General features: G+C 47.8%; 1 protein-coding gene across 4 annotated transcripts; it reads left to right on the top strand.

Moving 5' to 3' along the window:
- The first annotated feature begins 8,741 nt into the window (after window positions 1-8,741).
- Window positions 8,742-13,801, top strand: LOC136485082 (ankyrin repeat-containing protein At5g02620-like). 4 transcript variants are annotated; one of them, XM_066482027.1, is made up of 5 exons: window positions 8,742-8,861; window positions 10,357-11,477; window positions 12,192-12,766; window positions 12,867-13,129; window positions 13,551-13,801. In XM_066482027.1, exons 2-5 carry the CDS (start codon window positions 10,436-10,438, stop codon window positions 13,561-13,563), a joined length of 1,893 nt encoding a protein of 630 aa, XP_066338124.1. In that variant the 5' UTR covers window positions 8,742-8,861; window positions 10,357-10,435; the 3' UTR covers window positions 13,564-13,801. The 4 variants fall into 4 exon arrangements, with proteins under 4 accessions (XP_066338124.1, XP_066338122.1, XP_066338123.1 ...); XM_066482025.1 differs by having other exon boundaries at window positions 12,207-12,766; window positions 12,867-13,801; XM_066482026.1 differs by having other exon boundaries at window positions 12,192-12,532; window positions 12,867-13,801.
- The last annotated feature ends 315 nt before the right edge of the window (window positions 13,802-14,116 follow it).

Here is a 14,116-nt window from a genome sequence, read left to right as displayed (position 1 = left end):
GGTAAGAGGCATTTGATCTCCTGCCCACGTTAGAAAAGAAATTAGAGTAGTTATCTTTCGGCACAAAGAAGAAAATGCAACGGCCATGTCACCACATCGTTAGGGGCTAGATTGTCTGAAGCCACACATGGTCTGGAACTCTAGGTATGCAGCAAAGGAAGGTCAAAACGACGAGGCTGATTCGACGATCGTTCTTCACCTTTTTTTTTTAAATGAATCAGGCAAGAGAGCTGATGATTATATTAAAAAGCAGATAAAGTCTAGACTAGACAAAATAAAAACAAACAATACAACTACGATCCGTTGGATTGGGCCATCAACATGCACCAAACTCAAACTCAAGAGAAGAATAAAAACAACTCTTACCAGTCGGAATGGGACCACGACACGAGCCACATAGGCCGAAGCTCAACACAGAACACACGCTCAATTGGACGCTCAACTGCCTCCGAAACACCACAAGTCGGTCACCACACTGCACCGCCAATAGCCGGACAACAGTGTCGCTAGGACGAAAATGCCATCGTCATCGCTTGCCTCTGGCGCTCGCCAAGCCAACCTCATCCACCGAGATCTAAGCGCACACACTGTAGCTTTCAGGACTTAGTTGCCTCATCAAGGTAGAAGTGCCACACACACGTCCTCAAGGTTGCCAGTCAGAATGCCTCCTTGCAATAGAAATAGTCGTCACTAAGCGGGACTGCCCACCACCACACCACGCAGATCACCACGGCAACACACATCTGCTGGCCACCACCTCCCTCGTCGGCCTCAACGCCAACTCCATGGGCGCCTCCCACACCGGCCTCCTCACCAACTTCTTGGTTGCAACTGTCATATGGTCCCACCAGACCGCCGCCTTGCACTGCCAAGCAGATGTGAGGCGTTCCAATCGCCGCGCCAACGCCCTCGTCCTAACCACCTTCCTCCGCCGTGGACACTGCCAACTTGAATCCTCAACTAGGCCTCCACCTTCCTCAACACGACGCTAGCCGTTGCCATAAACTGACCGAGCACAAGCTTCCAAAACTATGCCTCCAAGGAGGGACGAGACGCCCCCAGCACCGCCGTCGCCTGACTAGAAGGTCAAGATTTTTACCCAGGAAAGACACGCCACGCAAAGGGAGAGGACCGTTCGATGTACGCTTCCAAGGAAGAAACCGCGCCCGGAGACATCGCCGTCATCGGCCCAAGAAGGACAAAGCTTTTGCCATGGCGCCTAACCCCGTGCATGGCAGTGGCCACAGTGAAGAATGACATATTAATATCTTTTTATATATATTTAGTTAAAGTTAAAAATATTTTAATTTTTCAAAGAGTAAGAATATAATGACATTTTTTATGAGACGGAGGAAGAGTTGGAAGCACTTGTAGTACATGGTATACTCAGAGATCCATATACCTTGGCTTAGAGACTGACATCAAGGACCCACATTTCTGACCGTCGAGTGAAGAGCTGAGACTCAGGACCGAGCCTTGGCCAGTCATAATAGGGATGTCATGGGTATTAAATAGGATGACACATCAGAAAAATAGAGTTTTTGGCCCATATCAACAGTGGCGGATTCAGGATCTGAGACCAGGGTAGTCCTAGTAAAAAAAATTCATGTGTAATACTATAAAATCCAAACAAAAAGTTCGGCAAACATAGCTATAAATTAACCAAATTACGATAATACATTTAAAAGGTTCGAAACTTACATAAATAGGTCCGAAACTTACTCAAATAGATCATACATAAGATAAGGTCTTACAAAAAAAAAGAAACTACAATTGCAGATGTGTCATTCATAATTGAAGGATCAGCACAATACAGATATACAGATATAAGCACCACGCATCATAAGCAATCATGCAGGCAGAAGCTGTTGCCCAAACAACATTTTTTTCAAGTGTAAAAAATACAGTAGTATCCTTGTGCACAACAAATTATATGTGAAAATGGTTTACACCTGAAAAATACTACCAAACAGGACCTAAGTGGATATGGGAATTGGGAACAGAGCTACATAAGCACCTACTAGTGACTAGTTACTCAGTCAGCCACCGGGGTAGGGCAGGGGCCCGTTGGCTGGGACCAGGCGGCAAGCCGGCCAGGGCGGTGCAGTGGATGGCAGCGGCCGCCGTGGGGCGCTAGCGGGCGGCGGCTAGACGCGTTCGGCGCCGGCCGACGGTGGACTGGCGGAGCCGGTGGGGCCACGGGTGTGGGGCGAGCAGGGGTGGGCCGGCTGGCGAGGAGGGGCGGCGCGCGGCTGGGGCGGTCGCTCGTACCCACGTCGCGTCGGGGTCAGGGGGCGAGGAATGCGGACTTGCGGTTTTTTCCGCCTGGGCTGAGAAGAGAGTGACCTGGGGAAGCTGGAAGGAGAGCGTTTGGGCCAATTTTTCTTGGTTTCTGAAGAGTAGTAATAGAATTTTGGGCCAAATTTATGAGTAGTCCTAGGCCTACCTGGACTACCCACTGGGCCCGCCACTGCGTATCAATGAAGAGAGAGAGAGATTTTTTTTATTTTTAACACTTTTTGTAAACTAATTTTAAATCTAACGTTGTTTAAATTTTTTTTTTCCAAAACTAATACTTTTGGCCGCGCCTATTTCCCTGGCATGGCGAAACACATGTGTCGGGCCATGCATGGTGGTGCGACGAGGGGGATGACGTGGCGACGACCGGGCCGTTGACCGGTGACGTGTCAGGGTCTGTAGAGCCACCGATCTTAGAGCGACAGTGACGCGCCATAGAGAATGGCGCGACAGTGCTCCCACCGGCTACAGGACCATTATTGCTAGTCCTGCCGAACACGGCACCGCGCTGCGGACGTGACTGGCGTGGCAGCCTAGCCTAGCCTGCGGCCGCGTGCGGTCAAATCCCGCGCATTTAAATCTCCTGCATGCGAGCGGCAGCTAGGCTACGGCTATAATGACGAGGGTGACAGTATTACAGCCGTAGCCGTAGCTTGTAATGTCACCCTAATGTCACCCTCGTCATTACAGCCGTAGCCTAGCTGCCGCTCGCATGCAGGGGATTTAAATGCGCGGGATTTGACCGCACGCGGCCGCAGGCTAGGCTAGGCTGCCACACCAGTCACGTCCACAGCGCGGTGCCGTGTTCGGCAGGACTAGCAATAATGGTCCTATGGCCGGCGGGAGCACTGCCGCGCCATTCTCTATGGCGCATCACTGCCGCGGCAAGATCGGTGGCGCTGCAGACCCTGCCACGTCACCGGTCAGCGGCTTGGTCGTCGCCACGTCATCCCCTCTCGCCGCGCCACCATTTCGCCGCGTCATGGCAATAGGCGCGGCCAAAAGTGTTAGTTTTGGGAAAAAAATTAAATAGTGTTAGATTTAAAATTAGTTTAAAAAATGTTAAAAATAAAAAAAAAAATCAAGAGAGAAGGTATTCTTCATAGGGACGAAACGAGCCAGCGCTGTTTCAAGTCGTCTGAAACCGGACGACACCCGCACTGAGGCGCATGGCTTCGTTTCATCGATCTAGTGCTCCAGCTGTGAAGAGGCGCGCCTCCATCCCCTTCCAGGACGGCTCCTTCCCCAGCCTGGGCATTCGGTTAAAACCGACGAATCGGTTCGGTTTGTTCGGCTCCTGTAAACTTCGGTTTGCAGAAATCAACAACCGATTGGATTTCCACATAAACGAAAACCGACGAATTCGGTGTCGGTTTGCTCGGTTCGGTTTTTTGGTTCCACCGAACCAACCGAGGCAAACACCAGAACAAATCAAATAGGGAGAATGAAGAACGGCAGAACGAACGAATCGAGCAAGGTACAGTGGTCCGCTGATGCCGCCTGCAGCCGCGATGTCCCACTCCGATGTCCTGCTCAACTCGCGCTCGCAGGTGCTAGTGCTGCTCGCGACGAGCGTCGCAGCCGATTAGCCTTCCAGGTCCCGCCGCGCCGCTCGCGCCGCCGCCGATTTGCCTAGCATCGCGCGCCGCCGCCGCCACATGAAGCTGCTCGCGCCGCCTCCGACTCCGAGGCTGGGCTAGGGTTACGAGTGCCGCCGACCCGCCATCACCGGTCGCCGCTTGCAACCGCTGCAACTTGCGTGGTGCGTGGATGGATGGATGGATAGGGTTGGGACGAGTGAATGAGTGATACAGGTCGCGTGCGGCAGCTGGCTGGGCTATACTCGTGTAACTTGGAGACTTGGAGTGTGGTGGGCCTTTATTGGGCTGGGCTATCGCTTGCTGCTCCGTGTGCTGGCTGCTGGCTGCTGGCTCGCTGCTTTTTATTTAGCCTGTGTTGCTTGCTCGGTGTTTCGGTTCGGTGGCACCCAGAAACCGAAATCGAGGCCGAACACCGAAGTTCACTGAACTTAAAACCGAAACTGAAACCGAAGACCGAAAAAACCAAAATTTCGGTTCAGTTCAGTGCGGTTTGGTTCCGTCTTCGGTTTTCGGTGAAAATGTGCCCAGTCTGACTCCTTCCCCTCCCCATACTGCCCAGACTTCCCCTCTCCATCCTGCCCGGACGCCGCCGCATCCGGCGGGAACGGCGCGTGGGCGACCTCAGATGCAGGTACGCCGCCTGGAACGACGAAGCCGTCAAAAGCGCCGCAGCGGCCTCCGGCCCGGACGCCGCTGTGATCGAGTACGGCAGCTACGCGCGCACGTCGTCGCCATCTTCTTTTCCTTTCCCGTCGGTCTCTCTTTCCTTTTCTCTTCCGCAGAGCAGCACGCGAGTCAATCCGAGCCATGTCCCTCCCCAGCGCAAACGCAAGGCAATATCCTCGCGTGCGGTGTTGCCGGCGGCTTCGTTGCATGTGCCGCGGCCGGCGGCGTCTTCATCGTCTGTGCCAGTTGCCTTCTTCCTGGTCTGTGCCGCCGCCACATCCTTCCTCGTTTTGGAGATACTTGTGTGATTCAAGTTTGCATAGATTCATGTGAGATACTATTTGTTATCTCAATTTTTTGGTATGAAACTGAATATGAACTGCTATATCTAGCGCATGTGTGAATGCTGATTTTTTAAGTGTCAAACTGCGCCCTCGTTTAGTTCGGCCGAAACGGCGCCGGCAGGTTCACTGTACTACACTGTAGCTACAGTGGGTTTTGTTTTATTTGATAATAATTGTCCAATCGTTGACTAATTAGGATCAAAACGTTCGTCTCGCAAAGTACAACCAAACTGTGCAATTAGTTTTTGATTTCGTCAACATTTAGTACTCCATGCATGTACCGCAAGTTTGATGTGACGGGGAATCTTCTTTTTGCATAGTGTCAAAGTTTGGAATTTTGGGTGAACTAAACACCCCCTTGCTACGCATTGCTTCAGTGAATGTCGTGATTTTTTAACACTTTTTGTAAACTAATTTTAAATTTAACATTGTTTAATTTTTTTTCTCAAAACTAACACTTTTGGCCGTGCCTATTTCCCTGGCGCGGCGAAACACCTGTGCCGCGCCATGCATGGTGGCGCGACGAGGGGGGTGACGTGGCGACAACCGGGGCGCTGACTGGTGACGTGGCAGGGTCTGCCGCGCCACCGATCTTGGCGCGACAGTGACGCGCTATAGAGAATGGCGCGGCAGTGCTCCCACCAGCCACAGGACCATTATTGCTAGTTCCGCCGAACACGGCACCGCGCTGCGGACGTGACTTGCGGCAGCCTAGCCTAGTCTGTGGCCGCGTGCGGTCAAATCTCGCGCATTTAAATCCCCTTCATGCACGCGCAGCAAGGCTACGGTTGTAATGACGATGGTGACATTACAGGCTACGGCTACGGCTGTAATGCTATCACCCTCGTCATTACAGCCGTAGCCTAGCTGCCTCTCGCATGCAGGGGATTTAAATGCGCGGGATTTGACCGCACGCGGCCACAGGCTAGGCTAGGCTGCCACACGAGTCACGTCCATAGCGCGGTGTCGTGTTCGGCAGGACTAGCAATAATGGTCCTGTGGCGGTGGGAGCACTGCCGCGTCAAGATCGGTGGCGCTGCAGATCCTGCCACGTCACCGGTCAGCGGCCTGGTCGTCGCCACGTCACCCCTCTCGCCGTGCCATGGCAATAGGCGCGGCCATAAGTGTTAGTTTTGAAAAAAAATTAAACATGTTTAGATTTAAAATTAGTTTAAAAAAGTGTTAAAAATAAAAAAAATCGAAAGAAGGTATTCTTCATAGAGACGAAATGAGCCAGCGCCGTTTCAAGTTGTCTGAAACCGGACGACACCCGCACTGAGGCGCATGGCTTCGTTTCATCGATCTAGTGCTCCGGCTGTGAAGAGGCGCGCCTCTATCCCCTTTCAAGACGCCTCCTTCCCCTCCCCATACTGTCCAGTAGAGATGAAAACGGTACGGATATTTTCCGACCATATTCGAAACCGAATCCGTTTAGAGGGGTTGAGATCTGTCCGTACCCGAGTCCGGATATCCAACATCCGATACCGTATCCGTATCCGAATACTAAAATCGCATATTTATGATGTCGATATCCAATCGTATCCTATCCGACATAGTTGACACTATCCGTATTCGAATCCGAATTTGGTGATATGCGTCCGTATGCGATTCGTTTTCATCCCTGCCGCCCAGACTTCCCCTCTCCATCCTGCCCGGACGCCGCCGCATCCGGCGGGAACGGCGCGTGGGCGACCTCAGATGCAGGTACGCCGCCTGGAACGACGAAGCCGTCAAAAGCGCCGCAGCGGCCTCCTGTCCGGACGCCGCTGTGATCGAGTACGGCAGCTACGCGCGCACGTCGTCGCCATCTTCTTTTCCTTTCCCGTCGGTCTCTCTTTCCTTTTCTCTTCCGCAGAGCAGCACGCGAGTCAATCCGAGCCATGTCCCTCCCCAGCGCAAACGCAAGGCAATATCCTCGCGTGCGGTGTTGCCAGCGCCTTCGTTGCATGTGCCGCGGCCGGCGGCGTCTTCCTCGTCTGTGCCAGTTGCCTTCTTCGTGGTCTGTGCCGCCGCCACACCTTCCTCGTTTTGGAGATACTTGTGTGATTCAAGTTTGCATAGATTCATGTGAGATACTATTTGTTATCTCAATTTTTTGGTATGAAACTAAATATGAACTGCTATATCTAGCGCATGTGTGAACGCTGATTTTTTAAGTGTCAAACTGCTACGCATTGCTTCAGCGCGTGTTTAGTTCCACCTCAATATCCCAAAAAGTGCTACAGTACCTATCACATCGAATATTTGCAGCCCGTGCATGGAGCATTAAATGTAGACAAAAACAACTAATTGTACAGTTTAGTGGAAAATTGCGAGACGAACGTTTTGAGCCTAATTAGTCCATGTTTGAACATTAATTGCCAAATAAAAACGAAAGTGCTACAGTAGCCCCAAATTCTAACTTCCTGGAACTAAACACAGCCTCAGTGAATGTCGTGATTTTTTTTTTATTTTTAACACTTTTTTTAAACTAATTTTAAATCTAACACTGTTTAATTTTTTTTTCCAAAACTAACATTTTTTGCCGCGCCTATTTTTCTGGCACGGCGAAGGGGATGCCGTGGCGACGACCGGTGACGTGGCAGGGTCTGCCGCGCCACCGATCTTGACGCGGCAGTAACGCGCCATAGAGAATGGCGTAGCAGTGCTCCCACCGGCCACAGGACCATTATTGCTAGTCCTGCCGAACACGGCACCGCGCTGCGGACGTGACTGGTGTGGCAGCCTAGCCTAGCCTGCGGCCGCGTGCGGTCAAATCCCGCGGATTTAAATCCCCTGGATGCACGCGCAGCTAGGCTACGGCTATAATGACGAGGGTGACATTACAGGCTACGGCTGCGGCTGTAATGCTGTCACCCTCGTCATTACAGCTGTAGCCTAGCTGCCGCTCACAAGCAGGGGATTTAAATGCGCGGGATTTGACCGCACGCGGCCGCAGGCTAGGCTAGGCTGCCACACTAGTCACGTCCGCAGCGCGGTGCCGTGTTCGGCAGGACTAGCAATAATGGTCGTGTGGCCGGCGGGAGCACTGCCACGCCATTCTCTATGGTACGTCACTGTCGTGCCAAGATCGGTGGCGCGGCAGACCCTGCCACGTCACCGGTCATCGCCTTGGTCGTCGCCACGTCATCCCCTCGTCGTGCCACTATGCATGGCGCGACATAGGTGTTTCGTCGCGTCAGGGAAATAGGCGTGATCAAAAGTGTTAGTTTTGAAAAAAATATTAAATAGTGTTAGATTTAAAATTAATTTACAAAAAATGTTAAAAATAAAAAAAATTCAATGTCGTCGCTTATCAAAATCCAGCAAGCCGTACAGTTGCAAGAACTGTACAGCTACATATTTCATGTGGTACATTTGGTCATAACATAATGCAAGAATTAAATGGTAAAACTAGCCTATAAAACTGTGAAATGAAATTATGCACCCTATTTCATTCTCGGTGTCACCTCTTGAAAACCGGGACATGAAAGTTCCGCCTTAGTCGATCATTATTAATGACGTGACTTAGCAACGACTTTCTTGCTTGGGCCTTGTTTAGATGCAAAAAATTTTGCAAAATGAGTACGGTAGCGTTTTCGTTGTTATTTGGTAAATAGTGTCTAATCATAGTCTAATTTGGCTTAAAAGATTCGTCTCGTGGATTTCGTCTAAACTGTATAATTAGTTTTATTTTTTATTTATATTTAATGCTTCATGCATGCGTCCAAAGATTCGATGTGACGGGGAATGTAAAAATTTTTGCAAACTAAACTGGACCTTGGGCCCGGATCATTAACTCCTTGAGGGTTCAGCACAACAACCTACGCAAAAGCAATCATATATACAAGCACTTGCAATGGTACTTCTCGGCAGGAGCCAGCAACCTCAGCTTCGTTGCCGCGCAAGCAGCTCCGATCATAGCTCAGCTCGCTCCAAGAGCTAGCTAGCCCTTGTGTGCTTCAGTTTGCAGGTCAGTCCTCTTCATACTACTAGTACTACAGAGCTGCACTGCACTCAAGCCTCTGCCTCTCTACCACCGCCGCCACATCTGTCCGTACGTGCCAGACCATCTCCAGCAGTACCTCTGTTATTTTAGAGATCTCGTAGCTCCAATAGTTCTTCAAACCCAACCCTAATAAGAAAAAAAAATTCAATCCCTCAAATCATAGTCTCCCACCCCTCAAATAAAGGGAGACCTCTCCTCTCCGAATTCACTATTTTTCTTATTAGGGGAATGGATTTTCTCGTTCTATTTAAGAGAAGACCTTTAAAATCCCAAAACACGTTTTGTATCTCCACTAATAACTAGTTTTTAGGATTAAAGTTTTCTCCTAGTGTTGGAGATGCTCTAGAGGCCAACATGGGTTCCAGCCCAGGTCTTTTTTTGTGATACACAGCCCTGCTTGCTTGTTGCGCACATACACACTGCTCTCCTTCTCTAGTTGAAGTAGAGGATAGGGGAAAACTGGCAGATCGAGGAGGCTTGTTACTACTCCATCGGTTCTAAATTATAAGTCGTTTTAACTTTTTTGGTTCATTCATTTTGCTATATATCTAGATATATTATTATATCTAAATGCATAACAAAATAGATGTACTGAAAAAGTTAAAGCGACTTATAATTTGGAACGGAGGGAGTACATGTGTTGCTGGCTTGCTGCTACCTGCTATTAGTGGGAAAGAAAATAGATAGATTTGCTGATTGATATGAGCAAAGCTACGGTACTCCCATTAGCTACGCCCTCCATTCCAAATTATAAGACGTTTTGATTTTTTTGGTACATCTATTTTACTATGCATCTAGATATAATAATATGTCTCGATACATAGCGAAATGGATGAATGAAAAAAGTCATAGCGACTTATAATTTGGAACAGAGGAAGTCCTAGAAATTAATAGCTCAAATAAATCTGAGTTATTTATTTTTTTATTTTTTAAATTGATTAATTAAACAAATAACTGAGAAAAGAAAAAATCCCCTCTAGGTTCCCTAAATAAAGAAACATCACATTCAACAAATCACGCATGCAACAATTAGATCTAGAAGGAAGATTTTTTTAGTCTAAAACAAAGAAATTTCATTATTTATACTAATTTTATTAAAAAATAAAAATTAGATAAATAAATATTCCATCTATTACCTTCTAAGAGCTAATAGGTGATCATAACCGTTCGATCTAATTAAATGATTAACGGTCTATAGTTATTTAGGAGTACTATAGCAAAACTGGATTACTATATATACTACTTCAAGAACGTCCATAAATATAGAAAAATAGAAACGAAAACTCTTGAGTTTTGGTCAATACATAAGAGGCTGCAGAAACAAGTTGTTTTAAATTCTTCCTCCCTTTAATTCGTAGAATCCGACAGGATCCCATTTATCGCTGACCATGACCTTCTTTTTTTTTGGATGAAAACCATGACCTTTTTTTTGTTTTGTTTTTTTTATTTTTGGGGCTAGCTATCGGTAAAGAAAACCCTGCTTCCTTCCTTTCAAAAAAAAAGAAAAAGAAAAAGAAAACCCTGATTCCTAGTTGGAGATGTCGTCGAGCAGTGGAGCAGGGAAAACTCTTACATCGCCCACTGAACAGCAAGCAAATGCTCCGGTAGCGACGACCATGGACGCCAAGCTGATGGTGGCCACAGGCGGTGGCAATGTCCAGCAGTTGAAAGATCTGGTGAACAAGCAGGAAGGAGATTCGAAGATGATGGTTGTGGTGATGGCCAAGCAGCAGGCTACTGCTTCAGCGGAGAAGCCTCACCAGGGGAATATGGATCCCCATCTGCTAGCATTGGCATCATCCGGCTCTTCTGGGGAACTGCAAACCCTCCTCAACGGGGAACACGGTCAAACCTCTGGCAGCAGCGGCACCGACGACGGGAGCTTGCCAATTCGGCGCGCTTCTGATGCTGACACAGAAGCAAATGAGTTGATCTTGGAAGGGGACACTGCTGAAGGTGACACTGCACTACATGTGGTGGCCGCCTGTGGTCAGGGCGACAACTTCTGTACCAGGACCAGAGAAGCGAAGCATCTCCTTCTCCTTGAGCAAAAAAAGGATAATCGGCGAGGATGGTGGCGCTGGTGCCTAACCCGTGATGAACGCCATGCGTTGACCACCTATGGCTACGGCGATGGTGATAATTTCTTGGAGAGCGCTCGCATCATCTACGGGAAAGCGAAGCACCTCCTCTTTGTGCAAAACAAGAATGGTGACACACCTCTGCACCGCGCTGCACGAGCGGGGAAATCCAACATGGTTGCTTGCCTCATTGATCTTGCTTTCACTGAAGGCGAGGATAGGACCAAGGAACTGCTGCGGAAAGAAAACAAGCACAAAGAGACAGCCTTGCATGAGGCTGTCCGCGTTGGGAACAAGGACATAGTCGACCTGCTGATGGGAAAGGACTCGGAATTGGCAAGCTTTCCTGAAGGCATCGGCGCATCACCTATGTACCTTGCCATCGTTCTAAACCAGGGTTTATTGCAGGACAGACTCTATGAAAAGAGCCATGGAAACCTTTCGTTCGCCGGACCAAATGGACAGAATGTGTTGCATGCTGCCGTTCTCCGACAGCGAGGTACGTACACGGTACACAAGCATCTTTCCTTTTTTCCAACTTATTACAAACTGGGTTTGAAGACTTCTCCTTTATTCTCAAACACTACCATATATAGTTTTGATACTCTCTATCTATGCATATTTGTACAAAAAGTTGTGCTACTAGATATGACCATATAATTTACGAAATTGTGAAGTATTTATTCCTAGAAAAATCTTTACACAAGGATGGATCAAAAGGGCCTGAATGCCTTTTCTTTGTGTTGGTAGGGTAGACATTTGATCAGATCTCGAACTATGGAACCTCATTAAGTTTTAATGCAAGGGCTTGATCTTGCAGTTGGACCTATGTGTTTGCATCTTTTGTTGGGTGCACACATAACAGGACACCACTAGTCATTTTTGAAACTGAAGATGTGCATGAGTTATAAAACATGAGCATGTAGTCCATTGATCCTTATAAAAAAAAATGCAGTCCATTGATTGCCGTAACTGAGTGGAATGTATCTTTGATATAATTTGCTATTTGTGTACATGATTTTAAGTCCATGATCACTTCGAAATGCAGCGAGATTTGGCTAGGTACACGTACGCTCATTGACTGTTACTTTTCAAAAACCTTTTCAGGATTACCATATCTTTCCTTACTCTGGCTATATTCCAACTGAAAAGTCATTGATTCACATATACTAATTGTATTTTTTTTCTGACTTTGATTAGTCTGATAACAAAGGAATGGTGTTTGCAGATCTTACAAAGTTGTTAAAATGGAATGAAACATACCTCTGCCCACAAAACAAGGACCTTACCACACAAAGGGATGAAAAGGGTAGTACGCCTCTTCACTTTGCCGCAGCTAGAGAAAAGCCATCGATCATTTGTCGGCAAGTGTTGGAAGCTAATCCCGATGCCCTGTATCAACCAGACCATGCCGGATTTTTTCCCATACACGTTGCTGCCTCTGTAGGTGCTTTCAGGAACATCGACATGTTTGTTAAAAAATATCCTGGTAGCGCCGGTCTCTGCGATGATAAGGGAAGGACATTTCTTCACGTCGCTGTCGAGAACAAGGAGGTGATCGTAATCAGAAATGCCTGCCGAAACCTATCACTGTCATGGATTATGAATATGGTAGACAATGATGGGAATACTGCACTTCACCTTGCTCTCGAGGCTGGGAGCTTTAGCATGTTTTGTTCTCTACTGGGGAACCCACAAGTAAACTTGAATTTACTGAACAAAAAAAGGGAGACTCCATTGGATATAGCCCTATATAAGCTTCCCAAAGTAGAATTCTACAATATTCAAGTAATCCATGCTTATCCGCTCATTTTGATTTTTTATTCTGAAGCATGGGTGAACAACTGAGATTTGGGCCGCTCAGCTTCTTTTTGTTTTGCTTTTGCAGAGTATTGAAGCACAAATACGCCTCACACTAATGCACGTTGGTGCTGTCATGGGTGTGTGTCGCCTGGATCACTTCAAGGATAACATAACTCTCAGAGAAAACGCAGCATTTGATGAATCGGAGGTGCTGAAAGAGTCGACTGGAGCTCTGGGTATTGGCTCAGTTCTAATAGCAACCGTGACATTTGGAGCAACTTTTGCTGTGCCCGGAGGTTACATAGCTGATGATCACACTAACGGAGGCACACCGATACTTGCTCGAAGGTATGCTTTCGATGCATTCATCGTGTCCAACGCATTGGCCTTCGTTTTCTCCACGATTGCTACCGTTTCACTCATGCGGTCTGGAAGCCCTTTGTCCAACCTTTTGAGCCGCAAAACCAACTTACGCATTGCGGCCAGCTTCGTATCTACTTCGATTACATGCCTGACTGCAGCCTTTGCACTTGCTGCGTATGTGGTGCTAGCTCCGGTGGCTCCGAGCACTGCACTTTACTTATTTCTCATCACTTTTCTCATACTGCTATATAATCAATTGGAGTTCATTTCGGCACGTCTTCTTCTCCTAAAACCCTTACGTACGAGGAAGGGGGTAATCCGGGCATTGGCTTATTCAGCACTTGCTCTGCTATTACATCATTTGCCCTTAATAATCATCTTTGGTTTCCCCGCGTTACCAAACCAGTCTCCACAAATAGAAGCACCGGCACAAGCACCAGCACCAGCACCAGCACCAGCGCCATTGGCTTGAAGCGGCATCAAAAACAAATGTGGTCACCGCAGACATGGGCATGGATCAGTATCATTCATTCTTATGGATTTGGAGTGAAACTAAGGTGTTGTCAGCCTTCCTGTACCTGAATAATTAATGTGTGCCATCTATCTGCATTATGATTCTTTAGACACCATTGAATCAGAATCCGATGTTTGCCATTGTGCTTAATTTCCCCTTTGTTTGTTACTCCAGTTGGAAGCTATTATGCTCGTAATTAGTAATGTAAACGGTAATTACTGCACTCGCAGAAACAAAATGCTTTTGCATGTCCGGATGATATTTCTGAATCGTGGAAAAGCTTGAATGAGGCAGGCATTTGAATTTGTAATTTAGATAGGCACGCCGAGTCATTGTGCTAAACTGCTAATGTGCCGCCATGGCTGGCTGACCTCTTGCTGCTGCCTACTGGGTGGTATAAAAAAAATTCCAAGCTTTGGATGCCGATGTCCAAATATTGGCCGATTCCAAGCTTTGAA

This window comes from Miscanthus floridulus, chromosome 10, assembly GCF_019320115.1.
Source record: "Miscanthus floridulus cultivar M001 chromosome 10, ASM1932011v1, whole genome shotgun sequence".
NCBI classification, from domain to species: domain Eukaryota; kingdom Viridiplantae; phylum Streptophyta; class Magnoliopsida; order Poales; family Poaceae; genus Miscanthus; species Miscanthus floridulus.
Note: the sequence above shows the minus strand (reverse complement) of the source record. Positions and strands in the feature narration are given on the sequence as shown.

Excerpts from the sequence above, each read along its gene's own strand:
- LOC136485082 (XM_066482024.1), top strand. The coding sequence starts at position 10,436 with ATGTCGTCGAGCAGTGGAGCAGGGAAAACTCTTACATCGCCCACTGAA. Across the intron at positions 11,478-12,191 it reads TGCCGTTCTCCGACAGCGAG|GAATGGTGTTTGCAGATCTT; the intron begins GTACGTACACGG and ends CTGATAACAAAG. Across the intron at positions 12,767-12,866 it reads TAGAATTCTACAATATTCAA|AGTATTGAAGCACAAATACG; the intron begins GTAATCCATGCT and ends TTGCTTTTGCAG.